This window comes from Tachysurus fulvidraco, chromosome 22 (genome assembly GCF_022655615.1).
Source record: "Tachysurus fulvidraco isolate hzauxx_2018 chromosome 22, HZAU_PFXX_2.0, whole genome shotgun sequence".
NCBI classification, from domain to species: Eukaryota; Metazoa; Chordata; class Actinopteri; order Siluriformes; family Bagridae; genus Tachysurus; species Tachysurus fulvidraco.
The window spans coordinates 8,906,360-8,933,395 of NC_062539.1; the positions used below are offsets into that span (position 1 = coordinate 8,906,360).

General features: G+C 36.6%; 1 protein-coding gene across 4 annotated transcripts in view; it reads left to right on the forward strand.

Moving 5' to 3' along the window:
- The window catches only part of LOC113640647 (ephrin type-B receptor 1-B), a 315,649-nt gene extending 296,407 nt beyond the window's left edge, over window positions 1-19,242 (forward strand). For all 4 annotated transcript variants that reach the window (XM_027143223.2, XM_027143225.2, XM_027143227.2 and 1 more), the window contains 4 exons: window positions 3,269-3,418; window positions 6,506-6,699; window positions 12,464-12,619; window positions 15,337-19,242. In XM_027143223.2, coding sequence (XP_026999024.1) covers window positions 3,269-3,418; window positions 6,506-6,699; window positions 12,464-12,619; window positions 15,337-15,445 — 609 coding nt within the window. In that variant the 3' untranslated portion in view covers window positions 15,446-19,242. The remainder of the gene's footprint in view (window positions 1-3,268; window positions 3,419-6,505; window positions 6,700-12,463; window positions 12,620-15,336) is intronic.
- The last annotated feature ends 7,794 nt before the right edge of the window (window positions 19,243-27,036 follow it).

The window sequence follows — 27,036 nt, forward strand, 5'->3', positions numbered from 1 at the left end:
AGCATTCTATTTCTAACGTGTTTGCTTGTGTGTGTGTGTGTGTGTGTGTGTGTGTGTGTGTGTGTGTGTGTGTGTGTGTGTGTGTGTGTGTGTGTGTGTGTGTGTGTGTGTGTGTGTGTGTGTGTGTGTGTGTGTGTGTGTGTGTGTGTGTGTGTGTGTGTGTGTGTGAAGCTAATACTAATAATGTACACTCTGCACATTGCACATTTAACCATACAGGAACACAGCATTATATCAGGTGATAAATATGAATTACTAATTATATTTAAATAAGCTGGTGTTATTTATCCAGTTTTTACTTTTGGCAAACACAGACATTGTATATATAGAGATAGATGGATATTTATATATAATGAATGTCATGGATAATCGTTTATATACATTATATACTGTATGTCACAATAAATCATCAGATGCACAGGATAATGTTCAAAGTTTTAATTAACCAAAAAATAACACCATAAAAATGAAACGATATATGAATACTTGAAAACGTGACAGAAAACAAAACTCAACGTGGCAGACTGACCTCGACAGTACAATGACCTTACATAGTGGTCTACACTTATGTTCATAACAACGCAAGCAGATACTACATTTACATTTACATTTATGCCATATGGCAGATGCCCTTCTTCCAGAGCAGCAAACAAACATGCTTTGAAGTTTCTATCAGTGAATACATCTTACTCAATAAGGACAGACACGAACAGGCAGGTATAAGTAAAGCGGCATATTAGGGATAATTAAGTTGACATTTGAAATAACACATGACATGACCACATGACACTCAACAAGGAGTAACAACCCCTCAGGAGGCAGGAGTGTGCTTGTCAGAATAGGACAGTTCACAGCTCTAACTGAACCTGACCAGAGTCCATCCATACATCCATCCATACATTCATCCATACATTCATCTATCTAACTGTTCCTCTCTCTCACTTTCTCTTTCTCTCTCTCTGTCATTCTCTTCATCGCTATCCCATTGGAATGGAAAGGACTTTTTTTCTACTTTTTCATGCAATTGATGAAAATAAAAGTGTCACTTTCATGTTCATTTCTAAGCTGCAGTCTGATTAACCCTGCATACTGCCATTTCATTCATCTCTGAATCTCACATATGTGACAGTGTATCCGTGTGTTGCATGTATAATCATAATCATAATAAGGTCTCTGGGTGATTCAGCTTCTCCTCTTCTGAACAGTCAGTCATATTATAGAACCTTTCTTTTTTTAATCTCACAGAAATCTATAGAGCCATTACCTTTATAATGCGATTGATCATTAAAGGACAAAAAAAAAAAGAATGACTGAAAGCGGACCAATAGTTAGAATGATTTTCCAACATGGAACTTGATGCGAATTCTTTCCTACATGAACAAGCTATTTTAAGTCAGGATTGTATTGCACACATTAAATTTCTTCATTATGGTGAAATAAAATAGGTCTCTGGTATTTAAATATAAAACAAAACGCAATTTTATTGCATGTAACCTTTATTTAGTCTCTAATTTGTACCCCATGTACTGACATCCACACCTGTCATCAGCAGAAGGAAGTAAGCTATTTTAATATACTCTAGTAATCTAATGTAATTAATATATAGTTAATATAATAAAACAGGGTGCTAACCATTTTCAAGGGTAATGAATACACAATACAGCTTGGTCTGTTTTTCTTCACCTTTCATTTCATCTCCTTAAATGCAACAGCTAAAGAATATAAAAAGGAAAATAGAAGAAATTTATGTGATTGTGATTTTATTTTATTTTTTAAATCTCCTCTCTTCCTTAATTTGCCAAATATGAAAATGCCTATACTGTGAACCTCATCTGCCTTTCCTACTTTTCATTTTTGAGTTCACATCTGTCAAGAATTGCAAGTGCTAGAAAAAAGCAATGAATACAGAAGGGACTACTTCAAAGTTTAGAAGAGGCGAAGCTGGAATCGAGAAGTAAAGACAGGAAAATTGGATGATGGATAGATAGCTGGCTGGCTGTGTTGATGGGTGTCAGTTGGATACTGTAGATTTGGATCTAAGAAGTGCTGCTGTAATCATAACACTATTTTGTTCTCATTCACAATATACTCATACTATGATTTTGATTCTACAATTTTTTTTTTTACTTGACAGTATATAAATGTATAAGGCTGCTATCTGATGTGAGGGTGTTCCTCTTAATAATTCTTACACATGTCTTCTTGTTAGGGAGAGGGTTTTTTTTTTTTTTTTTTTTTGCCGCTCTCGTCTCTGGTTTGCTCATTAGGGATCTAAATCAGCTGTAGTCTAAAGCATTGTCCAGATTTCTGTGATGTACTGGGTACTGGGTTCTGCTCCAGTTCATCATTCTTTGCAACTCATACATGGATATACTGTAATACAAAAGACAATTATGAGAGAAATGGTTATGAAAAGTTTTCTGAAACCTCATGTGTCCTGGGTCCATTTTTATATTGATCACACCACACTCATGTGTTCACATCAAGATTAATAGTGTAACTGTCTCACTCTAGCCAAAGACTGTCATCTTTATGACTGATAAATTAAAAGAATAAAAGTTCCAGATTAAACTTGTGTTAAAGGGCAGAACCAGAGTCATAATGACACAACCACATGTGAGTGTGTGTGTGTTGAATTCAATACTTCTAAATCGGATGCCAGTCCATGGTTTGTGCCAACTGGCTTCATTAAACTTCAACGCAATCTCAACACACTTTGACGTGTGTGTGTGTATTACATCTTGTTGGAGACCAAATATCCTCATAATTATTGGAATAGCTAACAGTTTTGACCATGTGGGGATATTTGGCTGGTTTTATTTATTTATTTATTCATTTATTTGCAAAAGAATTTAAGCTGTTATTTAAATGTCAAACGTCTGCACAATGATATTAAGCCAAAATGGTGAGTGTCTTTGTACAACAGAGTGGAATCTTAACTACACTGCTGTCTATGTTAATCAACAAGATTACCAAATGTACTTCCATTGAGCACATGTACTGTAGATCAATTATATTGTAGGAATAAGTCAGGGACTAATAATAGTATTAAGAAGTACCAAACGCACTATCTCTAACAAAAGCACTATCTCTATCCAATCCAAAGCCAAAATATTGCTTAAACTACAAACCCTAACATAATATCCTGTGCAATACAGTGTTAATACTATAATATAAAGTTAAGATGATATAAAACAATATAGGCAGCTAAATGAATGAGGTCCTCTTCTTTTACCTTATTTATTTTCTTGGTTATTTATTTTCTCAGGGAGGGAAGATCCCAGTGCGGTGGACATCTCCGGAAGCTATCGCATACAGGAAGTTCACATCTGCAAGTGACGTGTGGAGCTATGGCATCGTCATGTGGGAAGTGATGTCATTTGGTGAGCGGCCATACTGGGACATGTCCAATCAAGATGTAAGTTTGACACATTCACCTAGAATCCCAGAGCCCAAGGTTTTTATTTGTTACTTAACACGAAGCAAATACATTTATCCATTTAAATGAATTGGCTAGACATATTTTATTAGTAAGCTGGGTAAAATGCATTTTGGGCATGTAATAATGAAAAGGTATTTATAAAAATTTGTTATATCATTTTGAATATAAACGTCACACACAAACGTTATGATGTACACAATATCAGACATTATGGAACGTATTATGGAACGGTTGTAATTAAAAGGAAAATATATGCATTCCCAAGCTAATATTTAGAACCTGATACAAAAACATGTCCTATTTTTTTATTTTGTTCACAAAAGAAAGCTTTAATAGAGCTATAGGTGAAATATATATATATATATATATATATATATATATATATATATATATATATATATATATATATATATATACTTATATTTAAGCTATGGGTGAAATATATAATATAGATAACTGTTTCATCTACACATATGTGGATTTTGCATAAGAGCTTTGCATTTTAACATCGGACAACACTAGAATGAGTTATTACTCTAGAATATACTAAAAGCCAGACCTCTGATTTTCTTGATAAAATGTCATGTGAGCCAAAATGTGTAGAAACAGTGACAGTCACACTTCAATCTTACTTTAGTCATTTTTGGACGCTGCTGTTCTCCCCACTGATTATCCTGCTTGAAAGGTGCATTGACATGGCTAATGGAGAAAGCTTTCTACCAATCAACTTAAAATATATATTTTTAAACTACGTTTATTTAGAATGATCAGAAAAACAGAGCTTTCAGTTTCTGATAACATGATCCAGGAAAAAACAAAAAAACTAAATCCAAAAAAAAAAAAAAAAAACAGCAAATAGATGGTAATTGTATTAATAATTAGACAATGATTAAAAACACTATACAGGATTAAAAATCCTGCACTTCTCTGCACCAACATGTTCAAACATTATCTATGATGACCATTAAACAACCAAAAAACATTACAAAAATTCTGCACTAGAGAGTATTTTAGAGTGGCTTAACACTTTTTTTTTAATAATTGGTGCATTTTGTGGGGCTTTGCAAGAGTACTTACTGTAGCTAGTTTTACTAAAGTGTTTAAATGATCTGCTCTGGATAAACCGAAAACCCCACTAGGTAATAGAAAATAATTGCAGCAAATTGAATTTTGGTCTTTGTGTATGTATGTGTGTGTGTGTGTGTGTGTGTGTGTGTGTGTGTGTGTGTGTGTGTGTGTGTGTGTGTGTGTGTGTGTGTGTGTGTGTATGTGTGTGTGTGTAGGTTAGAAAACTGCATAACCGGGTTAAAAAAAAACATTTGCACACATCAGTACATGCTCAATTTAGTGTATCCGTGGAGGCTGGATGACAAACAAAATACTGTCCAGTTCTATCCTTACATTGGCACTGAATCCAAACACACATGCGGAATTGTATAACAAAGTTTCATTATTTTTTTATTAATATGTATTTTCTTTATTATCAATTTATTTTCTTCTTCTTCTTCTTCTTCTTCTTCTTCTTCTTCTTCTTCTTCTTCTTCTTCTTCTTCTTCTTCTTCTTCTATATTTTATTTCAACACATTAAACACATTGAAAACTAGCAACAAGATCGTGTGTGTGTGTGTGTGTGTGTGTGTGTGTGTGTGTCAGTGTGTTGTATAATAGTTATGCAAATGTTATTTTTTCAATTACATCAAAAATGACACCAAAAACCTTTAATTTTCCAGTAAACACTTTGTGCAACAACTCAACAATAATCAATTTTCAGTTTTCATCTCTATCTCTTTCCTTGTCAGATTATAACACACAACATGAGCAGTGTAGCAGCTGTTTAACCCACACTCATGCTCAAGTAATGCATCACAGCATCCCTGCATCTCAGGGACCATCGGTAGGGGAGGTGTATTGATTGCATTGTGTGTGTATTTATGTGTTCACAATAATTGGATGGGATGTGGTATATGAGATAACTCTGTGTGTGTGTGTGTGTGTGTGTGTGTGTGTGTGTGTGTGTGTGTGTGTGTGTGTGTGTGTGTGTGTGTGTGTGTGTGGTATGATTATATGGTGTGATCTTTGTGGCAGATGCATGGATCTGTCTCACGGGGGTGTTCATGTGTGTGAAAGAGAGATAGCATTTGTATTTTGGTGGTGTTCCTGCTGAGTTAGAGAAGCTCTGTGTGTGTGTGTGTGTGTGTGTGTGTGTGTGTGTGTGTGTGTGTGTGTGTGTGTGTGTGTGTGTGTGTGTGTGTGTGTGTGTGTGTGTGTGTGTGTGCATTTGTTTGTGATGCTGTGTGCCACTGGTGATTGCTGGGAGTGCCCCCCCCCCCAACCCTCACCCCCTTCCCCCACCCCCCTTGCAGCTGTACACAGTGGGGAGAGATCCAGAGCACTGAGCCAAACACACAGATGTTATGATCTCATTGCCAGGCTACACACACAAGTTACACACATACTAGTATATATGGTGTACACTCACTGGACAAAGGGGTATGAAATATACATGAACACTTGATTTTTTAGTGTAAGCATATGTACTCTAAAATGCACACTCTCACACACACACACACACACACACACACACACACACACACACACACACACACACACACACACACACACACAGGGAGACTGAGTAACCGAGTAATGTTATTTCGGTCTTATTCACACATATAGAATTTTTTTTTCAGTTTCTGTGTACACTGCTCATATTGTTGGTTCATTTTCTGGTCAAAAACCACTTGAGTAAGCAATCCCTTTATTTCGCTCTCTAACACACCCTATGAATGTATACCACCCACCGAATATGCCCACTGTTGTGTGTAAGGACTGTACTCACACTGCTATGCTGGTAAGGCATTGCTCATCACATTCAGCCTGACTGTAAGAAGAACTAAATTAAAACTATACCAGTATACTATACAAGTATTTATAAATACCGTGTGTATGTGTGTGTGTTCAAATGTTACACGATTTGTACTTTTTTAAAGCATAAAATATGCTGTATATTATGAGATGACCAGTCAGCAACAGTTATATTCAGTCTAATTTGTTTGTGTCTAGGTGATTAATGCTATAGAACAAGACTACAGGCTTCCTGCACCAATGGATTGTCCCACTGCTCTGCACCAGCTCATGTTGGACTGCTGGCAGAAAGACCGCAACGCTCGGCCACGTTTTACTGACATTGTTAACACACTTGACAAACTCATCCGCAACCCGACAAGTCTAAAGGCTGTTGCTAGCATGCCGTCCATGTGAGTATTACACACAGACACACAAAGACACACAAAGACTTATGCATACTTGTACATGTCATTATCCACTAATCAGCATTTTATACCTTCCTTTTATTGCCAAATACCAGATATTCATAAATACACACCTTAAAAGTTTCTTGCGGAACTTTTGTGAGCCAAGTTAGTGTCTGTTAACACTTACTTGTACATTACAGCAACTATAAACAGTGGCTTTCTGTTGTTTTTTCACTAGCTTGTAGTTAAGAAGACAGAAGACCATAAAAAACCATGAAAGTCCTTAATCCTAAAAACATTCTCATGGCAGAAAATTTACTGAGCAGGCAAATTGTTACATAAATGCCTCTTCACATTGACATTTACTGTATACGTCTTTGTTAAATAAGATTTAATTTAGAAACTGGTTTATTATTATGTATAGATTATGTGGAGCTGCTGCTATAGAAGTCCCTGTGATTTGCTTTGCAATCAGTACACAGTCCCGACTGCTGTTATAGAAAATTATTCAACACCTTCTGATCAGAACTCAGGAAGCAGACCTGTGGTATAAACACGAACATGCACAGAATCAACAAGACAATCAACAAGGTTTTGTTCTAGCTGTTATAAAAAATGTGATCACAGGCTGTGCGAAAGAATAGTCTAATTATCTCCACTTAATATATATATATATATATATATATATATATATATATATATATATATATATATATATATATATATATATATAAATATTATTTTTTTTATTTTTTCAGTTCCTTTTCTTTGCTTTTACCCGTTGCTGCCTGCTACATTTTACAAATAACTTTACTTTTATATTTTCACAAACACAGCTTTATAAGTTGTATAAGCAGATATACGTATAGCTGAATGTTCAAACTGCTGTCCTGGTTGTTAGTAAGAGAAATGGAAAACAATGTGACCAAATTTAACTTTATACTGGCATATTTCATAGTTTGCATCAGAAAATATAACATATGAGTAGCTGCTGAAAGCTGAAATCTGCTGACAAGAAAAAGGTGGATTATTAAGCAGAATATGTGAAAAAAATACACTACAATATAAAATGTCTATGTTATTAAGAATGGATTTCAAATGATATGTTATTAGTTTTTAAAGTGCACTATCATCCACCTGAATTTCTGACAGACTGTATTTGTTTTATCTTCTGTGATGGTGAAATGGATTTACAAGCTTTTAAACTTTCTGCAGATTTTAACTCAGGAGTTCTCAAACTTTTTTTTTTTTTTGCAGCCTGGGGCTCCTTTATGTGTTAAATAAATTCCAAGGACTCGATGAATTCCATATATAATAAATGAAATCCAACTATTAATATATTAGTCTTATTAGATCACTTTCTTCTCTCAAAACATTCCACTTTTAGGACACAATTTTATAAATTGTAGTTTTTTTAAAGTTAAAAAATAATAACTAAAATAATGATTTATTTCTAGGTATTATTAAAATTTAGATTTGACTTTTTTTTCGGTTACTGAGGTTTTGATGATCAGTCAAACTGGCTAATAATTCAAGAAATCAAAAAGTAAATCTAAAAGTTTACTAAAAGTAAAATTTTATAATTTTGTGTTGTGATTTTCATCATTTGTACAAAATAAAATAAATAAATAAATTCTCAGACCTAACTAGCTATGCATCACAGACATCTGGGGTACTCTACCTACAACACACAGAACTCCCCTCAGAAAACCAACTTTCTAGTATGACTATATCAAAGAGTGGTATATATCAAAGAGAGATATCTATGGACTGCTTATTAGGTCTTATACAATAAAACTACACCAGGTTATGTATGTAACCCGGTTCCCTGAGAATGAAATGAGACGCTGTGTCAGTGCTGACGCTATGGGAATGCTTCTGTAAGGAAGTTGTGTCTTAAGCTCTGTGTGCACACACACCATTTAATGGCTCAGGAAGGACACATGACAGAGTGATAATGCACCAGTAAGTCCATATAAGGGCATCTATGTCACACTACTCCAGCTTCTATTTGTCTGAAGGAAGAGCGAGAGGATGCCCTGGGCGTGGCCAGCGATGCAGCGTCTCGTTTCCTACTCAGGGAACCGGGTTACATCCGTACTCGATGCTGTATCAGTGCTGACGCTATGGGAACGGCAATACCCACACCACCACGCACCGGTCGATGACTGTGCCAGAGACCGTGAGAGAGCACGAGCAGACTGGGAACAAACCATCAAAGGCCCTGCGGGACCTGGGACCCTGGAGAGGGGTCCAAATCCAGGTTATAGAACCTGATAAAGTTGTGCGGAGAGGACCAACCTGCCACAGCACAAACATCTCCAAAGGGAACACCCCTGGCCAAGGCACTGGATGAGGCAATACTCCTAGTGGAGTGAGCCCTGATGCCGAGGCGAGGCAAGGCTTGAGGTCCAAAATTGGGCACAGCCCCCCGTCCTTCTTGGAGACAACAAAATATTGGCTGTAAAAGCTGGAGTCCCGCTCTGGGAGTGGAAAAAGCTCTATGGCCCCTTTCCTCAGGAGAGACGTTCCTCTTGGAGTAATACTGCCTGGTGCCTGCCAACAATCGTGCGCAGCACACCTTGGAAGCGTGGAGGACGGGAGGAGATCTGGATGCTGTAGCCTTTTCCTACGGTATCCCGGACACACTGAGCTGTCTGGCTGTCTTATTGTGGTGTCAACCTCGCACAGACCTCCCGGGTGCCCTGAAACTGGCAGGTGCCAACTCAGGGAGATCCGTGCAAGGAAGAGGAGCAGGCACAGACCCTACTGCTCCCCGAAACACCGGAGGCGGTGGGGCAGGCAGTAGAGGGAGCCTTCCTGAATAGGATGCTCCTAGGAACCCCAGCCCTGGAGCATCAGGGCTCCTTTGTAGCCCGCCTGGCCGAGATGACAGACCTAAGGTGCCCTCTCACCTGACGGGACTGGGCCCGGGTATGCCGACCGGCCTCCCTAGTCTTGGGGAGCCACGGGCAGCCGCACTAACCCTTTTTTCTGCCCTGAGTGAGCAAGGAGAGGGTTGGGTGCGGCTGGAAGATGGCCGAGGCTGCTCGCTGCGGCAGGGGAGAAACTCTTTGAACGCTAACAACTGGCATTTTGCCTCCTGATGCCTGTCGACGACAGTACTCACTGCATCACCGAACAAGCCCTGAGGTGAAACCGGGGTGTCCAGGAGAGAGGAATTATCCTTATCTTTGATGTCAGTTAAAGTGAGCCACAGGTGCCTCTCCCTGGCAACCAACGCAGCCATTGAACAGCCTATGGAGCGGGCCGTCTGCTTTGTGGCACGGAGCGCAATGTCAGTGTCTCGGCGAAGCTCAGACACCACCTGAGGTTCCAATCCCTCGCCACCATCGAGCTCTGGAAGCAGGACCGCTTGGTAGGCCTGCAAAGCTGCCATGGTGTGCAGGGCCTCACATGCTTGGCCTGCTGACGCATGGGCCTTACCCACAAGGGCTGAAGTGGTTCTACATGGCTTGGATGGAAGGGCAGGGTTCCTCCATGCAGTTGATGTTATTTGTATATGCAGTTGTAGGTGAGAGATAGCCCGCAAGCGTCTCTTCAATCCTACGCATCGCCCCATACCCATGGCTTTCAAGCCCTATACTGAAAAAAAAAAAGTCAGACATGGCATATCCCGTGGCCCCCCATCTAAGGGTAGGGAGGCCGGTCGGCATGCCCGGGCCCAGTCCCGTCAGGTGAGAGGGCATCTTAGGTCTGTCATCTCAGCCCCGCTTTATCACGGATGCACGCATCTCTTAAAATGCTTAGATTGCAACATATTTTTTCTCTCCCTTTTTAGACATGAAAAACAATTGACACACATACGCATAGCACTTCCTGAAGACAAAGAAGCTGGAGTAGTGTGACGTAGATGCCTTTATATGGACTTACTGGCACGTAATCACTCCATCATGTGTCCTTCCCAAACCATTAAATGGTGTGTGTGCACACAGAGCTTCAGACACAACTTCCTTACAGAAGCATTTCTATAGCGTCAGCACTGACGCAGCGTCGAGTTCCCTCGAAAGGGAACTGGCATGCAGGGTCAGTGAACTAGAAAAAATGTCTTTCAAATGAAAAATGACAAGCAAGAATGATCCATAGTAACTGTTATGGTAACACGTACTGTACAGTACAATAGCACAAGTCAGCGAAGTCCCTCACATTCACAAGCTCATAGTTAAATGGTGTACTGTAAACTTTATATTACATAATATAACTCAAGCGATCATTTGTTACTGTATATTGCAGTCATGTGATGACTTCACACGGGTTTATTTTTATTTAGAGTATTTTTTTTGTCTAAAGATGTGTAAACACAGTCACACATAGAAAATAGTTACAGTTCTGTTTAAATATGATGATAGTGGCATATAAATACTACCAGACAATTTACCCATTGCTAAAACATTTTATTTATACATTTCAATATTACAATACAATAGGTGAATATTTGATAGGTTTCTTATCTATTTAGTTCAGCTATAATTAACTGAGGTTATTACATACTGTATATATGTGCATTCAAATGCAGAATGCAAATATATGCTGCAGCAGCTCACTTATGAATTAGGTCAGAATATTTGGCCATAACTGTAATTATATTGGTGAAATAGTGCATGTTATGATCTACTTTGAGGCAGGGTTGAGTACCAATTGTATAAACAGTATGCAGTTTTAAGCACCATCACTGAGATAGGTATGAAATCTCGTCTCTGGCATCTATGACAAAATATTATGGAGATTTGATTCACTATTTTCATCTTGCAATTGTGAGTTAATATCACACAATTTTGGCTCTACAATTGCACAATATTGGAACGTCAAGGCCGATTATATTTTCTATACTGAATATGAGGAGAGTTTAGAATGGCAGCATGGCAGGTTTTTTTTTTTTTTGTGTGTGTGTACCCAGTTTAGATTGATTGTTTCAACATCTAAATACCCGTAAACATCTACACATGGTTTTATATAGCTGTGAAGACCTATGTGTAGTATAGCACAAATAAATGAATTGGCCTTGCTGTTTCAATAGTTGTGGAGGGGACTGTGTATCTCACAATTGTGACTTATTTTTCATTTCACTATTAATGCAATTGTTAATTAATATCACACAAAATCAACTTGACATCTTGTAATTCTAAGTAAGAATTTCACAGATTCTCAAATTTGATAATATCTACCAAGTGTATCTTAGTGCTTCTGTTTTAAATAATTAAACCACAACAAAATGTATTTGCAGCAGTGTGTTAACAAGGAATGTAACCTACTGTATATAAAGCATTATTTTCAATAGAAATTTCCCACTATGGGAGAAAGTCAGAACAGTATAGCATGCCTGTGGTGTCAGTTGGCTTGGTTAGGCTAGGGGGCTAGGGGTATGATATAAAATGCCATAGCTGGGAGGTATTAACTAAAATATTAACATAAATATTAGGAAATCTAGACACATATACTTTCTCTGATCAGGAGGTGTGGCCCGTACACAGACATGCCACAGATCAAGCAGCTTAGTGCAGAGAATTGCATTAAGAAAAGCAGCAAAGGTTTATAATTATAACAAGTTGTGTGTCTACAGTATAAACTTTCTCTTACTGTGTTAAATTCTAGTACATATCTGTCAGCTAAAGTAACATGTGCCATTCTACTAATAATATGCTGTATTTTGTGTCTTATTTCTCTGTTTCAGCAAGTTTAGGGTATGCAGGGTTGTCTCATTGTGATCTGAATAAAGTAACCATACTCTTCCTCTCTGTCTCTGCAGTCCATCTCAGCCACTGCTGGACCGGTCTCTCCCTGACTTCAACACCTTCAGCTCAGTAGAGGACTGGCTGTCTGCTATTAAGATGTCTCAGTATAGAGACAATTTTCTCAACTCTGGCTTCACTTCCCTGCAACTTGTCGCCCAGATTACTTCAGAGTAAGTCTATGGCTTGTTAGAATCATAACATACTGTATCACTGATAAAACCTTTCAGGGTAATCCAGTATTCAGTCAAGGTGACTGGATTTATATCCAGAAAAGCTTATATCCTCACACCGAATCTAGTCAGAAATGATTCTCAGCAAGCCTTCATGGAGTTGTCAGTTTAGAAATATAGGTTAATAAAAAACAGTTTAGTTAAGACAATTTTTTTTTCAACTTTTTTTTTTTGTACTTTACCCAACAACATTAATTATTTATTAGCCATTAACATTATAAAATTAAATTTAACATGTATAAGTGTCTAGTCAAAATTAATTCAATGTAACACAAAAATGCCACTCTGTCATGCATAAAACAATATATTTTGTAGACTTCATAAGTATTGATTATGATAAATATATGCTGATTATTATGTAATTGTGTAATTTAAAATATTTTATAGAATACAAATGGGTATAACATAATATATAATCAATATTACAAAGTCGCTTCATCCTCGATTTTGATTGGACAAAAGCTTTCTATTCATTTTTCATTCAGAATAGGATAGCTTGTTCTACTATGTTGTCATTTTAATAGTGATTAGTGACATCCCTGTGACACTCTGTATAATCGGAGAGAAGAAAAAACAACAAAAACAAAACATGAAATACAGGATTAGAAATCATAACCTACTGTTGACAGTTTTTGTATAACAGTCCTAAAATGTCCTAAAAATAATTCTGCTTATTCCTATAAAGTAAGTACAAAAAAAGAAAGTATAAGCTGTATTTTGCAGAGATATTACTGAAAGGTTGACATTTCTTGAGAATAATTACTGGACCTGATACACCTTCCTAGAGGCCATTTTTGGAATAGACTGCTTGCGAGGTGGGTGTTGTCAATAATGATTGCATTCCACATTCATTTTAATCTGAGGGTGAAAGTGTTCAGGATATAAACAGATAGGAGCTAGAACAGTTAATAGATGGCCATGTTGCAAGTATTACTAGGCACAGTAAAACATTTTCCTCTCATACAGATTTAAAAACTTTATCTGACATTTCCATATGACAATATTCAAAATCCTAAAAATAAATAAATAACGAAACCCGTTATTAACCCTAAATGTACCTCTACATGGTTGTGTGTGTGTGTGTGTGTGTGTGTGTGTGTGTGTGTGTGTGTGTGTGTGTGTATATATATATATATATATATATATATATATATATATATATATATATATATATATATATATATATAAAATTGTGAGAGCCTTGGATATGAATGAAGTTTTTCTGCTCATATTCAACAATTCTAGAGAGGCAATTTCTCTTCAGTCTCCTGACACACTTGTGAAGGTCTGAAGCTGTGATGAGCAGACTGCTTTTGTTAGAAGTAAATTAGTGAACCTAGGCTTAATGACTTACATGAGTGTGCATGCACATACAGCTTTCATCTGCTGTCATATTCAGGAGTTTTTTGGGAGGTGTTTTTTTTTGTATGTGATTAAAAAAAAATCCTGTGTCTACATTTGTCTCTATACCTTTAAATCTTTATTCTGCTCCACCCCCTGTTCTTTTATGTCTTTAATAGGGAGGCTGCTGTCTTATCTTTCTCCCCGTGCCGGTTTTGGCTGGCTCAGTCCACAAACCTTTTGAATTCTCTATATTATTCTGTCTATTTCATCTCTCTATCCCTCCTGTTATACTTCCCTTTTTTTTTCTTAACAGAGAATAATATTGTGATTCATGTCACATGCAGAGTAGAGGGTTACAGTTTTTATCTGCATACATAAAATAACCAATAGCCATAATAATAATAATGAAAATAAAAGCATGTATGTTCTCCCAGACTCTACGTAAATGCTGTGGGCATCAGATGAGTGAATGAATGCTGTTAATTAAGTAATTAATTAATTAATATCTGCCCTGTATTGAAGTCATTTTATTAATACCCAGTGGTGTAAATAGACGAATTTTATTTATGTATTTTATCTTTAATTTAATAGACTTGCCCATTGATTATTCTAAAACTGCCATGTATTTGTGTATTTACAGATTTTTGTCAGTATTATCACTATCGCAAATCATTATCGCAAAACTTACACCAACTCTTTCCATGTTTAAGTTTAAATACAGATACCTATCTGTCTTTGTCTTCAATTGCTTTTCCCTTTACTGTATGTTCATATATAACTCAATCCCAGGCCCTGATATAGTTAAGCTCTCTTTTAATACACAAATCCTCAAGGTCTGACTTCAGCATTCAGTGATGCTTTTCTGCTCAGTATGTTTGTAAAGTGCAGTTGTCCAATCAGAGTCATAGCATTTCCACCTACAGTGTTGACAGATCGGATGTCAACTTCGTGTTGTTCTTGGCATTCTGATATTTGATAAGAGCATTTAATGAAGCACTTGACCCATATCAGTGTAACCGTTTGCATTGAACTGCTGCCACATGATTGGCTGATTGCATGAACGAGCCAGTGCACATATGTTCATAAATTAGTGAGTGTATTTACAGTAGAAATGTATGAATAGCATTATATACAGTTTAATGCCAATATAGTAAGGAAAAATCACATTAATGCTTAAAATGGTAAAAATATATAAAATATGAATAGAATCAATTAAATTTTTGCATTGATAGAGACTTCATGCTCTGGATATGGGCATCAATGGATCCAGCTTTTTTATATATTTATTGTTGTATCTCCTTTCTTTCTGACAGAGACTTGTTGAGGATAGGTGTGACTCTGGCCGGCCACCAGAAGAAGATCCTGAGCAACGTGCAGACCATGCAGATGAATCAGTGTCAGTCTCCCACAGCACTGGCATGACTACAGCAGGCGCCAGTCGACGGGCCAGGCATCCTACTCAGCTTGCAGGAGCGGGTGAGCACTGGCACATCGGAGCGCGCCAGGGTTGAGACGATCATTCTGATCTGATAAAGAGACACACGTCCTGATACACACTACATTTGTGTAAAGAGAGAACAAAACAGGGATACCTGTCTGTCTGTCCATCAATCTGTCTCTGGCTGTACATACAGGATATCCATCCAGCTATTATTGTTCAAGCAAAAACATTCCATTTCTAATATCAAGAAAAAAGGGTACTTATTTTTCCACCCCTTTCAATTTGCTCAAGATTCACCCTGCTGATTCTTTTCTTTTTCTAAAACTGTGAGTGCAACTGAGGATCTACTACAAAGGAAAAAAAGCACCTCCTGATGCACTTTTATTGGTTGCTGTTATATAATTATTTTCTTTTCTGTTGAAACAAAATACAGCTATACCTCGTAGTCTTCTGCTTCCCAGCATCACTACCTGACAGCCGGCTTTGCCAAAGGACATCTTGAACGGCCTGTGTATATCTTTAAATAAATATGAATATATCTCTGGAGTAAACCTTCATATTGAAGGTGCTTTCTAACAGATACATATGTGCATACTTTTCTCCTGCTTGTGTTTTGGGCACAGTGTGCATTGTTGGGGTAATACTGGACTCATGGTAGACTCCCAAGAAAAGGGATTTAATGTAGTCAAGCTACAGTAGGGAAATTAAATGGAGCCCAAACGGAATTTGCTTCAAAGATGTGTGGCTGTCTTGGAGCCAAACACTGTAGAAATGTGATTTTAATTGTGTATAAATAACATGTAGGGTAAAGCAAACAAAACCTTCAGGCTACCAAACTGGACAATGTATATTGTGAAGGTTTCCATGCTGATGAACATTTAAAATTTGTACAGTTCTTCTTCTTCTTCTTCTTCTTCTTCTTCTTCTTCTTCTTCTTCTTCTTCTTCTTCTTCTTCTTCTTCTTCTTCTTCTTCTTCTTCTTCTTCCTTCTCTTTTCCTTTCTTTATAATCCTCTCTGAGTTTTTCCTGTTCGTTTGTGTTGGAGTGGTTGGACAGCTCTGTGTGTGCGCGTTTGTGTGTGTGTGTGTGTGTGTGTTCACTACCTAAACTCTCTGGTATGTCCATGTTAGTGTTATTGCACTGTTAGATATGCTGTACTAATGTTCGTCTTCGAAACAGGGTCTTCAAAAGTCGCTAATCAAGTGTTTACATGTACAATTATCTGATGAGCATACAGTATAGTCAGCTAGTGCTAGGATGATCAACATGAGTCTCTCTCTCTCACACACACACAAGCACATATTCACACAATTATTGTGTAGGGCAGGAAGCACCATATGTGTTCAGATAGCATTGTTACACTTAGTGCACAAGGTCCCTGACATCAGTCTCGTGCAAAGAGTGACTGGTCATCTTTGGCTATGCTGTACATCTGCACGAACCTTTGCTAACAGATGCCCAGTGCCCTATCAGTGAACACATTCTCCTGAAAGTGATCTCTCTCTCTCTCTCTCTCTCTCTCTCTCTCTCTCTCTCTCTCTCACACACACACACACACACACACACACACACACACACACACACACACACACACACACACACACACACACACACACACACACACACACACACACACACACACACACACACAAAGGCTTTAGCCTATGTCCTGCTCTCTCTTTTTTGGTTGCCACGGTGAGCCCTATGAAAGTAGCAAGACCTTGCTTACTATTGATGGGGTGGGCAAGAGGGTCATATTCCGCCGGCTTGAGATGAAGAAAGAAGCATTATTCTAGTTTGGAAATTAATGAGCAAAAGATTCAGGGTGAGGGTTTGAAAGCAAAATTTCTCTCTCTCGGTCTCTCTCCTTATGCTCTTATTTCTTTTCTTCTCTTGTGAACATTTATTATTAGGAGTAGTGAGGGTTATGAAAATACAGAGAGAGCTTTCACAGAACTGTGTGTTACCAATCAATGCATGTTTGTTTAGAGATCACCTTCTTCTTCTTCTTCTTCTTCTTCTTCTTCTTCTTCTTCTTCTTCTTCTTCTTCTTCTTCTTTTTCTTCTTCTTCTGCTTCTTCTTCTTCCTATTCTTCTTCTGCTTCTTCTTCTTCCTATTCTTCTTCTGCTCCTTCTTTCAGTTCCAGAAAAATGGACAGGGATTTCTTTGTCACTGAGAAGTGAGAGTGGGGGCTACTGTTGCACTTCTGGATGGCACAGACTAAGTATAGAATGAAAGATATATAGAATGATGGATGGATAAGTAAAAGAAAGAAAGAATGAGTGGATGTTTGGTATGTTGGATAGATGGATGGGCAATGGATAGATGCCTGGCAGTGGATGTTTTGATGGATGGTTGAATCTTTGGATGGAAGGATGAGCCAATGGTTGGACAGTCGGTTGACGAAAGATCGATTTACTAATTAAAATAGAAATACACAAATCTGACAAATGTGTTCTTAATTATGTCACATTCAATACAACCTGCATCAAACACTGAATATTTTATTGAGTCTAAAAAGATTTTAGCAACATAAAACATTCATTTAAATCATGAATGAGCTGCAAACTATTTAAATCAGGTGAATGTACGTACAGTATCTGGTGGTAACCTGAAAAGCAATCAGTGGTGTGTTTTAATTAGTATTAACTGATCAGCTTTGTAAATGTAAAGGGGTATTCTGGCATAAAATGTTGTTTAATATTATTTCCTGTTATTTAATATTTTAATATTCTAGATAGAAAGAGTAGCAGAGTATTATATCACTAGGGTTTATATTGCTGTTCTGTTGTATCTTCTGGCTACAGTGTTCTATCTCTACCAATACTCAGCTTGTATTAATGAAATACATCATATAATCTAAGGAATTTCAAGCAGAATGTAGCCTTAAAGCCAAGATTCATTTGAATATTTCATTTGTAGTAAATACAAATGAAGTGGCAAAAAATAATAGAAGAAATAGATGATTTTTCATTTTTGCCAGAATGTCCCTTTAGGTCTGTCTATACAATCCATAGACATGAAAGCGTGTGTTTCTCTGTTCTTATCATATCTTGTTCCAGACCTTTCCTCCTTATTCTGATCCTTTCTCCTTATTACCAAAGAAAAAAAATTACACAAAGAAAAAAGATGGCAGTGATGAGTCTCTCCTCGAGGAGATTCATCTCGTGTCCAGCAAATGTGTCCATGTCCAAGAGAATGTGTGTTACACTGGGATTTGCTGCTTTTATTTTAATTCTATCACTTTGCTTGAAGTGTAACACACACATAATTCTGTGCAGTTTTTTCCCTTATACCAGTTTCTTTTTTAGCCTGCCAACAGCGGAGCAAAGCATGTCACATCTGTATGTTCCTGCACGGCTCGCACACACTCGCAAATGCTGGATTTGGTGTCTGGGTGTAAGGCTGTGTGTGGAGGTGTGTGTGCATGAGATTAAAACTACTGTCTGGAACACAGATACAATGTCCTTGTACACAAATACAGTAAGGAAAAGAGCATGTTTGAGAGAAAGAGAGAGAGAGAGAGAGAGAGAGAGAGAGAGAGAGAGAGAGAGAGAGAGAGAGGTGAAGTGGACACTAGAAGCATGGCATGGACACACGTTCCCACGTTTATGTATATATAGATTTAAAGGAAATGCCCTTCATTTCCAGCTTTGTGTCTCTGTATAGTTAAAACCTGTTTATTGTGATGAGTATGTCAGAGTTTGTAACTGTAACTTTCTGAGAAATATTGTACTAAAAACACACTCAATAAAGATCTTGGTAGTCCAGAACTCACACACTGTGCATATGTGTCATGTTCAAGGTTTCTAGTGAAAAGGCACAATGTTTCCTTCTCTTGTTTTATATTTAATTTGAAAGGCAAGAGGTGAATGAGCTTTGAGAATGAAACCAATTTGTCATTGTGTCAAAAGAAAAAAAAAAAACGTGTGGGAAAGAGGGTACCACTAGTAGTGCGAGAGTGTATGTACTGAGACTGCATTGCAATGAGAAAAAAAAGTGAGAGAGACAGAAATGAGCTTTGTTAAATACCACAGAATGAAAGTGGTTAAAACTCAAAACCAGTTTTATTAAAATGACTTTTAATAGTTTCATTGCAGCTCATTGCCACCGTTTACTATACTGTAGATTCACATTACTGAAAACTGAGTTTAGCTTTTTTTAGGGTCCAGTAATTAAAATGCTGTCAAGAGTAAAATAGCTATATTTGGACTCTTCAGGATGTTGTGAAAGCAAATCTCAGAACCACCTAACTGTCATAGTTGGGTCTCTAGAGGTTTAAACAGTTCTTTAACCTCTAACTGCTCTTTGGATCCTGCCTTACCTTCAAGTCTATTTTGGTAAATAAATATAAATATTAATATTGTTGCACTTTATTTGTGATTCTGCTAACGTACCACCTTAATTTTGCATATACTGTGTGGTTTGACTTTTGGCTATTTTCTGTACTTTATTTTTATTTTGTCCTATTTTTATCATTGCCAGTTAACTATTATGTGACAGCAACCAACCTGGAATGGTGAGAGCTAATTAATGTACGTGCATTTGTGTCAGTGTAACTCATAATTATTGATGTCCCAAGTTTAAAAGAGTTTTTTGCAGTGACATGTCAGTCGTATATCAAAATATCAATGTGTCAAACACAATGTGGTTTCCAAAAAAATATGGATTTAGACAAAATCAAGTCAGGCAACAATGAAATGGCTCAAAACTTTTTTCGGTGCTGTAATTGGCAAGATTTTGGAAAGAAAGCATTCACTCATTCAAAAAAAAAAAAAAACATTTGCTTATTCAATGCAATGCAAAAACAAAACAACAACAAAAAAAAAAAACAGGAAGTGAAATGAGATTTTAGAGCTTCTGCTTAACCCTCTTGACCAGCACACCGACACACAGTAGAAATAATATTGTACCTAATGCACTCTGCTTTTGAATTAAAGTGTTTAGTTTCACTACTAACATACCCACCTATTACACTATTAATCCTATTACACATTTTAGTTGAGTTTACTGGGTGCCACAAAAAAAAAAAAAAAAAAACTGCCACAAAAAAGATACGGATTTGTAAACCTTTTACTTACATATATATTCTATAATAACATTACATTTTTCCCCCATATCCTGCAGCTTTACTACCATATGCCAGAATAGTAAAGCACTGTAGTATGAGTGCAGACAAATTCAATTCACATACACTTATATGCATGACATAGTGCTGGCACTAAAACTGTGAGCTTTTCTGTTTCAGCATAACTCATACAGATATAATGAATACTTATAATCTCAGTGCACTTTCTCAGATTACTATGCAGAAAAGAAAGGCTTTATTTCAAAAATCACATTCCTCGTTTCCTTAAAAGCATCACACTCATCACTTAGATGGATTTTTATAAAATCCTTTATTGCAGCAAAACGATTTTTTTCAAATGAGTTTTGCAAATGGTACAAAGCAAAGAGTCACTGAAGAATGAGCACTGTCATTGAATACAGGGTGCATTCAAAGTACTTTATGAAATAATAAAAGTACGGCATGATCTTAAATCAAGAGTTTCTGGTTACTGAAAATCTACAGCTTTTTATGCTATCATTTTGTATATGGAGTACCAAATTTATATGCATGGAGTTCATACTGTTCCACCAACAATAACTCAAAAACTCGTGGCCCATTCACATATATTAGTCTATTTGTTCTGTTTGAAACAAAGTGAAATTAATTCTTAAGTTTTTTTAATGTAAAAAAGAAAACAAAGCTTTAGCAGGTGTGCAAAAAACCCACAAAATTAGATCATAGAGAAGACAGAGCCAGCACTGAATAAATGATATATATATATATATATATATATATATATATATATATATATATATATATATATATATATATATATATAAAGCATAAGAGTTAATATTTTCTATAATTCTTTTCACAAAAATACATTTCCATCATTTAGATTAGTTTGTACTTTGTAGCAGCTCACATCTACAAATGATCTATGCAACCCCAAAATACATGACAATCTTTGATTCTCTTCTTCTATTTTGTCTGATTTGGGGTCAAATAACTTCCACACTGTAATCAATTCATGCTTGACTTCACTTGAAACTGCAGAGATTTAGCTGACAGTTTATTTTTGTTTCATACACTGTGCTAAAAGAACTAAAAGAACTACATTGAGGTAGAAAACACCCCAGGGTTCGATTCAAACAGACTAAGTTCTGCATATGCATATGAAAGCACACTGATTCATTATGTAAGGAAACAAGTATCTTAAAACTTCTCCTTCACACTCCCACTGCATTCTCAGGGCATTCATTGTGGACATGGTTTAACTTTCTTTCTACTCCCACTGTTTCCTCTTTAATTCTATTATCCAGAACCATGGCCGTTTTTATGCATTGTGACAGGTCATTTTTCACGCCAGCATTGGTAATGGGAGAAATCAATGCCAGGTCACGAAAATGCCATAATCTTACCCCCACCATTGCACTAATTGTCAATTATGCATGTTTAATGGCTATTTATTGGGGTAATTCTGCACATGGCTGGCGTTGCAAAACTCTTTGGTTTAATTGATGTGTTATCTTAAGGGATATAATTAAACTGAACAGAGTACATGCACAGGGCTCAGAGAGGAGAATTTATAAATGCTTCAATAACAGTTCTAATGGATAAATGTCCTTAAAGCACGAGTGCATATTTCCATGTTTGAAATGCTTTTCATTTTTCCTGAATTTATGTGTGAAAAATTGAACTCTTTATATGGCAGAAAAACACCTGAAGTTGTAAATGGTGCGAGGCTCTCTCTCTCTCTCTCTCTCTCTCTCTCTCTCTCTCTCTCTCTCTCTCTCTCTCTCTCTCTCTCTCTCTCTCTCCCATCTCTCTACTCTGTCTGTTCTCTTTATAAATATTCACCAAGCAATCACCTGCTGAAGAAGATTGCTTCTCAGCATGCTGCCTCCCGAGAGGAGTGAGGTGGGAAAAGGAAGAAAGAGAGAGTGAGCAAGACAGAATGAGAGCAGGAAGAGAGAGAGAGGAAGAAAAAAAACAAGAGAAAGAAAGGAGTAGACAATCTATCTTCTGCCATACAGTCAAAACAAAATGATGCATAAAATAGAGCATAGACAGTTAGAGAGGGATAGAGAAGAAATAGAGAAAGAAATTGACTTGACCAATGTTGGAATAGTTAGAAATTCAGTAGGTCTGTTGAAGCACATCCATTTTCATCCATTCATTACTTCCCGGCTAAATGTCTTGCTCTGCTTAACATCTCTGTAGTCGAATGTGAAAAAGCAAGGTATAACCTCTGATTAGAAGCTGCTGTCTCCTCTGTTTTATTCCCACCAAGACTTTGTAGCCAGACCAAGCAAAAAAGAAAGAACTAGTTTTGTCAAGAATTATGATCTCCAGTGGTACAGTATACACCATATGTTATGTCACAATCATTTCACCTATGAATGGAGTGCCAATAATATCACCAATTTGATTGATTATTTAAGATAGTTGTAACTGCTATTCTCATGCCACTGTGAATCTGTAAAATGCTTTGCTTAGCCCTTTTGCTGCAAAAATGTCTTTTACTTTCTTGAGCTTTACTTCCACATGTCTGTCAATAGCCAACAACAGAGCACCCTCGCCCACTGGCTTCCAAAATCAATTCACCACACTTATTCAGTGGTGGACATGGACTTTTCATTGTATGCGGTCCAACAGTCAACAATCAGAGAAGGTGTTCTACAATTATGGATGTCCATTGTTAACGGAATGGCAAAAAATGGTACATTGTGAATTATTGATAAATCAATCAAAAATAATTTATAATATTTTTATACACTACTCTGTATTCACAGGCTTACGTTAAGCTTGTGATCATGTTATAAAGGATGTGGTTAAGAAGGTTGTGAGTTTGATTCCTACATCCACCAAACTGCCACTGCTGGCCCCTGAGCAAGGCCCTTAACCCTTAATTGCTCAGTTGTATAAAAATGAGATAATAATAATAATAATAATAATAATAATAATAATAATAATAATAATAATAATAATAATAAAAAGTAAGTCGCTCTGGATAAGGGTGTCTGCTAAATGCTGTAAATGTAAGCTAAGTCTATGTTTATGCTTATATAAAAAGTTTTAAACTGGCTTGTTAATTACCAGATATACCAGAGTCAGCTAGACATATTATTAACATTATTAGAATTATTATCTAAATGCTATTTCTTTTACAAATTTTCAACAAGGAAATGTAGAAAACTCACATCCACTGAAGACTAATATCACTAAAGTCAGCTAAGAACAGTAAAAACTCACTGTGATCATGTTATAAAATAAACAATAATAAACAATTAATTCTTGAATACATTTTGTTGCTTTCTTTTACTTTCCATTTACTTTCTTTTTCTGCTGTGTTATGCTTTCTTCCACTGCATTATTATTCATCTACTCTACACATCTACACATCTTACTCAAAGCTTTTACTGTGTTTACTTTTGTTTGCTTTTTTCTTTTCATTCCAAGCCTCCTGCTGTTTTATTCAAAAAGTAAGATCATTTACTATTTTCTTTACTATGTTATAATTCATCTGAGTCATCGAATATCATATATTCATTGATTCATTCAAATATGTCAGTGTTATTATTATTATTATTATTATTATTATTATTATTATTATTATTATTATTATTGTTGTTGTTGTTGTTGTTGTTGATAATAATAATAATAATAATAATAATAATAGTATTAGTAGTAGCAGTAGTAGTAGTAATGATATTAGGAGTTAAAATAATAAAATAATAAAAGTAGTGATTATCGTTATTATTAATGAATTCCGCTCCTAATTTCTAAGTTTGCCTCATGGCATTTTCCTTTCATGCTAAAATAAAAATTTTATAATATTGATTTAATAAGGTCATATAAAACCTATAAAACCAGGAAATATAGGCTTAAGTCTAAAGCCTTATTTTCTTTGTTCCATATTTCCTGTTTATTATTATGAATATTTTTGTTTGATTTTACTTGTCTGCCCTTGCTACAGTATGTATGCATGAATTCTATTTTGAATAAAATGCATTAAAGGACTATGCATTCCACTCTCTGAGGAAGATTTTAAATGCCAAAAACCTTGTCCACATGAGACTGCAGTCCCATGGAGGAATTGATCAAATTTAAATATGATACATATAATTACCAAAACAATCTTCTGTGAGGTAAAAATAAGTGTTTCAGGAACGATTTAGGCACCTGCAGGGCTGCTGTGAAATTTAGAGAAGAGATGAAGAAAGACTAAAAGGTAAAGAGAAATGGATTGGGTGAGAAAGTGAGAGTGCATGCCACTACAGTATGCCCTTTTGGTCATGGTGTTAGTGTTTTCACTAGGGAAATATAGCAGCAGTTGGCACAGTGAGGCCTGTCATTTGTCATTGAGAAAGTAAGTGATTAGAGAGAGACAGAGGAAGGGGCAACAAAGCTGTTGTCTGATGCAAAAGAATGTGGACACCTGACCATGACATTCATGTGTGTTTTGTCAACAACCCATTTCAGGGTTTGTAACTCCTTTGCTGTAATAATAACCTCCACATATTGGTTGGCAATCATTAGGCCACTCATTAAGAAACCTAATTTACATCCAAATGTACTATCACATTACAGACCTATTTCACATCTTCCATTTATGTCTAAAGTACTAGAAAAGGTTGTGTCTGTTCAACTGAGCTCCTTCTTACATGAGAACAATATCTTTGAAGAGTTTCAGTCAGGTTTCAGGCCCCATCATAGCACAGAAACAGCACTTGTTAAAGTTACAAATGACTTGTTCTTAGCTTCGGACCAAGACTGTATGTCACTATTAGTTCTACTTGACCTTAGTGCTGCATTCGACACTATAGATCACAACATTCTCCTAGATCGCTTACAAATTACACAGGTATTCATGGACAGGCTTTAAGTTGGTTTAGATCCTACCTGTCTGATCGATACCATTTTGTGGAATTAAATGGTGAATCCTACAGTTTATTACCAGTTAATCATGGGGTCCCTCAAGGATCAGTTCTACGACCTCTGCTTTTCTCAATATACATGCTTCCATTAGGGAACATCATTAGAAGACATGGGATTAGTTTCCACTGCTATGCTGACGATACACAGTTACTGTATATATCTCATCAAAACCTGATGAAATAGCCAAAGCGTCCAAATTAACTCAATGCCTTAGAGAGATAAACGACTGGATGAGTTGTAATTTTCTGTTGTTAAACTTTGATAAGACAGAAATATTACTTATAGGCTGTAGTGTCTTGTACCAGTCATTTTAGATTTCATGTCCCAGGCACCCTAAATTTCAACATCTACTCCTCAATTAACCGATGAGCAACCCAGTTTTACACCCACACCTGGCTCCCGAATGTCTGGAGTCTCCACAAAGACCAGATAACCCCATGCGGCTCATTGGGGCCAGCAAACAGAACACACACACACACACACACACACACACACACACACACACACACACACACACACACACACACAACACAATGAGACATTCCGTTTACTAATAAAACCCAAGATAAGGTACTCTAAGGTTCTCATTATAACCCTTTTTGTAATGTGTTTCTTCTTTTAAGGCTTGCCTGACTTAAAATTATTTGCTCCTTAATTTCCTGACAAGGGTGTATTTTATTCATGTGTCAGAAAACAACATTGTATTTTAAAATCCGTTATACTCTATCATCATATCTTACTGATCATAGCATGTTAATGTATACCTGTTCTAATCCTGTATGCCATTTTAAGGTCTTATGTCAGAATGTATACGAAGCTATCGTTTTCTTTTTACTTCCCTAATGAAAGTGCATCTTGTTTATGTTTCATTTTTGTTTCTTTGCCTTTATCTTTGCCTTGATTAATGATCTATGTATGTAATGTACCGCTGCCTTCATACCGTCATTACCCTTCATGTTTAGTATCCAAAGGACCACAAAATTATCGGTTACTCATTTTTCAAGCACTGGTGTATTTTATTTGAGCACGAAAGGCGCAATACCATCTTAATACACCCTGGATCAAACTTTAAAGTCATCTAAAAGTTTGATAGCTAAACCACGCCCACAGACACCTGAAACAAAGGGAGTTTTTCCCTTCAAAATCCTGACCGAAGTATTGGTCATCTTCCCAAAGATGGGTGGAGTTCGTGACCATTAAATTGTCACAAACACCACTAATCCGTGGTCAGACTTTCGGAAAAGCTTGGAGACGACTCCATCTTCCTTCAAAGAAGTTCCAGTAAGCTTCACTTCCAAGAACGACAACTGCTCTGATCTTCAGGAGAACTTGGAAGAACGTCTGACCCCACTGACTTTTCAGAGATCTCTCTGTTGCATCCGGACTCTTGTTCAGTAAGCCAATGCAAGTAACCGTTTCCTTTACCAACCAATTTAGATGCGTAATTTTAAGTAGGAATCTTTCATTGAATCTTAAGGTGAATTTAAGTTTCTGTGACGATTTCCCAGTTAGGGTGTGATTAATTTTTGAGTCTAAGCTTGCCATTCCTTTCCTTCCTTTCTCTAGTTTTTCTTTCCAGT